A 5,000-nucleotide genomic window follows, 5' to 3' on the forward strand; every position below is an offset into this window, starting at 1 on the left:
CATCACTGATCCTCTTGCTCTTGAGCTGTTTGGCAAGCATATTCAAATTTCTAAGGGACTTTGTTAAGCTGTCTGTCATGCTGGGGTCATCAATCCGCTGCTGGGCCTGTTGGTAACTCATCTCAGCTCTTGACTGGATGATGGTTTTCCGGAATCTGATTGAATAAGGGTACATTAAAGCATATAAAGCACTTTGTTTTGAAAATGAGACATATATGTTGTTCATAATTCCACAAAATCAAGCACTTTGTTTTGAAAATGAGACATATATGTTGTTCATAATTCCACAAAATCAAGCACTTTGTTTTGAAAATGAGACATATATGTTGTTCATAATTCCACAAAATCAAGAAATTCACTGAATAAACAACTACTGTACAAAAATTCAAGAGATTCCCAGGTTTAACAACCACAAGACTAACCTTGATGATAAAACCTCAGCTTTGGGTGTTATCTCCCACAGAACAGAGAAGGCGAATCTGTCAACATTGCCTCGAAGTGAGCACAGGTTGCTGCTCAAAAGATCTGAAAAAATATAAATGAATAAGTAACAATAATAATGTGATGTCAATAGATGCTGCGCCTTGCTGACCCTGTCCCCTTCCTTTATAATTGCCTGCTTCCTCCCCCCTCTCCAAGCTTGTGCCATCCTCTCCATATGAGGATGGCACAGATGAAGTTCTCACAAAGCACATATATTTATTGCAAAAAAAATTCTATAACATGGTGCAGGGCTGAAGATTAATTGTATGAAGTATCTTGATACAATCATAAATAATTACAGATATCTTTGGCAACAGAGAAGTGTATGCTCAGGCTTAGAAGTGAATGAATGTTGCTTTGTTTTCTGAGAGTTATTTATCCATACAAGGTTTTTGACACACTTTTAACCCCTTTTTGCTGTGTGAAGAAAATAAATAAAAAACTCTACATTCTGGAGATTAACGGCAATGAGCCGACTTTGAGTACGGGAGTTCGCAACATCAAGCCAAACACCCGGCTCGTAGCAGTTTGCTGCGAACAACCGAACTCCACAGATCAAGTGGTTTGTTATGACACCGCAAGGCATGGCCTGGCAGAAATGGGTTAAACATGGGTAAACATGAAAAAGTAGATCTAACCAAACTGAAGAACATAAGAAGGGCTACAGCCATCAGGAGCACCACGAAAAGTGAGGGAGAAGAGAGAAGAGGAGGGGGGAGTCACTTGCTCAGGACTGTCTCTTGCAAGAGAGTGATCACCTACATTATTGTGCTATTCTTTGCCACACCCCTCAACATCTTACAAGGAATTTCACCAGAATTTCCTTACCGTCTTAGAACAAAACAATGGGTTCAGAAAGAGGAATTTACTCGCCGCCCTTATAGGGTGGGATCAAATGCCTAATCAGAACACAGAATGCATTAGAAAAAATGCTTACGCATTTAGCTTACATGATAAAGCACGCTATTTGGGGTACTAGGCAAGCAAGAACAAGACCGCTGTTTGTTCAGGTTCTGCAAAATCTTTCATGGGCAAGGATGACCTATAGCCCATGAATATTTTAGTAGTCAGTTAACCCCTTCACGACGGGTCTCTAGACGTCATAACAAACCGCTCGAAATGTGGCGTGCGGTGGCAAAGAAGAAAACACACATGACAAGACAAAGGTTGAGCAGCTGCATAAAATGTATAACTCACCAGGAACCATGTCAATACGACGGTTAGTCAAGTACACAGTTGTGCTGCGGTTCTGAGCCTCCTTATCCAATGCAGTGTGTGGTCGGATGAAATGAGATACATCAGCAATGTGAACACCAACCTGAAACAGATCAGTGTCTTTGTTTAATGATGGAATGGTAAGCATGGTGTGTATGTGTTCAAGAACTAAATGATAACTTGTGTAAAGCATAAAAAGATTTATGAAGGCATCAATACTGTACATAATCTGCCACACACAGACAATAATACCGACATGCAGACACAAGCACACACATACACAAATAATAATAAATAGAAAATAAACAAACTAAAAGGAAAATGCACATGAAAATGTGTTACAGGCATCTACTAACCTCAAAGTTTCCATTGGGGAGTTGACGGCAGTGCAAAGCATCATCAATATCTGTGCAACCTATAGGATCAACAGAACAGATGTCAAGGTGTCGTAAGTCCTCTCGCTCAAGTTCATCCTGTTGTCAAAAGGATATATTTTAGTATATAGCATCCTCATACCCAGAATAAGACATTTCACATAAAATCTGCTAATTTTACTTTATTTTTCCACTAATATGGCAAAAATCCTTAACCCTTGAATGTTTAGTTTGTTAGGCTTTTTTAGATACAATGCTATCAAGCTATTGATACTGGGTACAAGGACTATCCACTATAGTTTTGTTTTGTGAATTATGTTTAGATAGAGAAGGCTCCAGACACTTCACCATCACCAAACAGTCAATTAAGCCCACTTGACCTCACATGATTACCTCATTCATTTTTCTACTATCATTATTACTGTTACCTCTATTATTATTATCATTATTATTACTATATTTATCATCGTCAATATTATTAATATTGAAACATTGGGCGGAAAATGTTGATAGAATGATAAATATACTGTTCCTTTTCTAAACTTTAATTAGAAGAACCTCTATAAAATACATACTGGCACTTTCACTTCAGGTCCATAACACACAAATACAAAAATATAACTGAACCATTATGGTTATTTCCCCTTTGTAATAAGGTACACAACTATATACGAATTCATGAGCATGATCAACAACGCACCCACTACTTCTCCCGTGGGACACTACTGTCTCGCACTGGTCACAAGCACTTGATCTTTCCGTAGGCCTTAATGTAGCCACACTATCACACTTGTGCCAACACATCCTCAGTTCATTGTCCCTGACACAACACAATCACAAACTTTTTCTCTGCTCCAGTCCTATTGGTCTGCTTACTCTTATCCCAGAGGCGTCTGCTGGATTCTTAGCTCTACTTTTAAGAGGTCACTGCTGTGGTGGGAGTGTCAGCAGGACTCTAGCACTGCTCAAACAGGCATATCTGCAGGGACTTTCCTTGGTGACCGCATACCTTCTCCTTTTCTTTCCTCTATCTCTAACTCCATCTATACTACACTAACTCTTCCTTCAGCCCTGGGTCATCCCAAAAAGCCCTTCTACCTGCATTCCAACCAACTGCATCAAAATACGAACTCAAAAGCTTAAGCCAAAGTTGCTACATGCTCAGCCTCTCTTCTCTCTGCGCTCCTCCCCTCATTTTCTCTCTTTGTCTCCCATAGCAGTCTTGTCAAATTCTGATAAAGCTATGTGAATGGTTCATGTGTAGCAATATCATTATTATGATTAGTAGTGACATTATGATTATTATAATGCTGTTAACCCCTTGGTGATGGGTGAAGAAAACAAAAAAAAAACTCTACACTCTGGCGATCAATGGCAATGTGCCGACTTTGAGCGCGGGAGTTCAGTACATCAAGCTGAATCACCTCCTTGGAGCGCTTCAGTGTGCTGCCGCGGGATAAAGCCACAAGCCACATTTCGAGCGGTTTGTTATGATGTCTAGAGACGTGACCCATCGTGAAAGGGTTAACACTAAAAGTATTAAAAACCAAACCAATCAATATCTTTCCAAAATCTGGGAAAATTGTAAACAGGTGAGATCAGTTAGGCTTGGCAGTTGATTCCCTGGTGACTAAGCACCAGCATCAACATGCCATAATTATCACAATGATAAAAATGAACAACTTACTTTTGCTGTAATTATCCATGGCAGTTTTGGGAGACAGTTGAGAACTGCCTCTGAGAATTTGGTGTGTGGACAGTCGTGCTCCAGTAAGATGACCTCGTTCTCTGAATCTGCTTCCCCAATAATTCCTATCACACGAACAAAGTGACCCTGAAATGAAGGCATGAATTGTACTCTCCATAAACTAATTTGGATAGAAATCATTCAAATTGAAAAAATCCAATCACCTGGAGTTAACCTGAAGTGAAAGCATGGATAAATTTCATGCAACTAATATCTCTTCATGAAAAAGTGAAAGGGAATTTTAAATAACAGGAAGATAAAGTTCTACATCATAATCATTGTACCTTAGGGTTACGGGAATCTCTTGGCCAAGAATCTATGGCTACAATAATCCTTTTGTTCTGTAGCATTTCTGCCTGCCTCGTTTCAATGCGGATGAAGGGAATCTTCTTATCTGCTGGGATGAACAAGTGGCGTGTGGACTGAAAGAAACAGAGTTTATAAAATATTTCCTCTAAAGAAAGAAAAAAACTCATTTACAATTCTGACAGATACAAAATCAGTGGGATAAGTTTTGGTAAACTCACTACCAGATAAACCATCAGTAAGTGACAACGAAAGAGTGAGAGCTGAATCAAAGTTTGACTATCCAGGAGGGTTGTCCTAATGGATAATCCTGGCAGGAGTCACTAGGAAGGTTCTTACCAAGGTTTATATCAAGTGAACAAGTATATAACCAAGATGCAAAGAAGTGCCAAAATCGTCTAACTATTACAGTAATATACATATAATCTTACTTCTGCAAAGTCACTTTTCTTCAAAATGCCACAATACTGCCGCCATTTGCGCCTGATGACTCCCACCACACATCCAGTTGGCTGCCGTTCACCATCCCCTTTGCCTGATGCCAAGAGAGCCTGCTCCTGCTTAAGACTGGCTTCTTCTGCTTTCTCATCGTCATTGTTAACTGTGAAGGAAAATGTATCAATTACACAAGACTAGACCAGAGATAATTCAGAGGTAAAAAAAAGACACTAATAGCTATCATACAATAGAGTATAAATATATAAATAAATAAATAAATAAATAAAATGTAATTTTCCCCCCTCCATTTGTACATTTCCATCTGCAACACATCAATGTCTTACCGTTCTTCTCCTCCTCCTGCTTCTCTTGGTCAATGACAACATTTGATGGAGCAGACCACTGCTCTTTGGGAAACAACTTGATAGCAACAGTAT

General features: G+C 39.3%; 1 protein-coding gene across 1 annotated transcript in view; it reads right to left on the minus strand.

Annotated features, from left to right (window-relative positions):
* Positions 1-5,000, minus strand: part of LOC125031819 (exosome complex exonuclease RRP44-like) — a 15,131-nt gene that overhangs the window by 5,007 nt on the left and 5,124 nt on the right. Inside the window, exons 6-13 of the mRNA XM_047622777.1 lie at positions 4,908-5,000; positions 4,557-4,726; positions 4,104-4,241; positions 3,760-3,906; positions 2,055-2,171; positions 1,681-1,801; positions 423-525; positions 1-155 (exon numbers count right to left, since the gene is read on the minus strand). The exon at positions 1-155 is cut by the window's left edge and continues 1 nt beyond it; the exon at positions 4,908-5,000 is cut by the window's right edge and continues 133 nt beyond it. Of these exons, the coding sequence (XP_047478733.1) occupies positions 1-155; positions 423-525; positions 1,681-1,801; positions 2,055-2,171; positions 3,760-3,906; positions 4,104-4,241; positions 4,557-4,726; positions 4,908-5,000 (1,044 nt within the window). The remainder of the gene's footprint in view (positions 156-422; positions 526-1,680; positions 1,802-2,054; positions 2,172-3,759; positions 3,907-4,103; positions 4,242-4,556; positions 4,727-4,907) is intronic.

The sequence above is a fragment of the Penaeus chinensis genome, chromosome 13 (genome assembly GCF_019202785.1).
Source record: "Penaeus chinensis breed Huanghai No. 1 chromosome 13, ASM1920278v2, whole genome shotgun sequence".
Taxonomy (NCBI): Eukaryota; Metazoa; Arthropoda; class Malacostraca; order Decapoda; family Penaeidae; genus Penaeus; species Penaeus chinensis.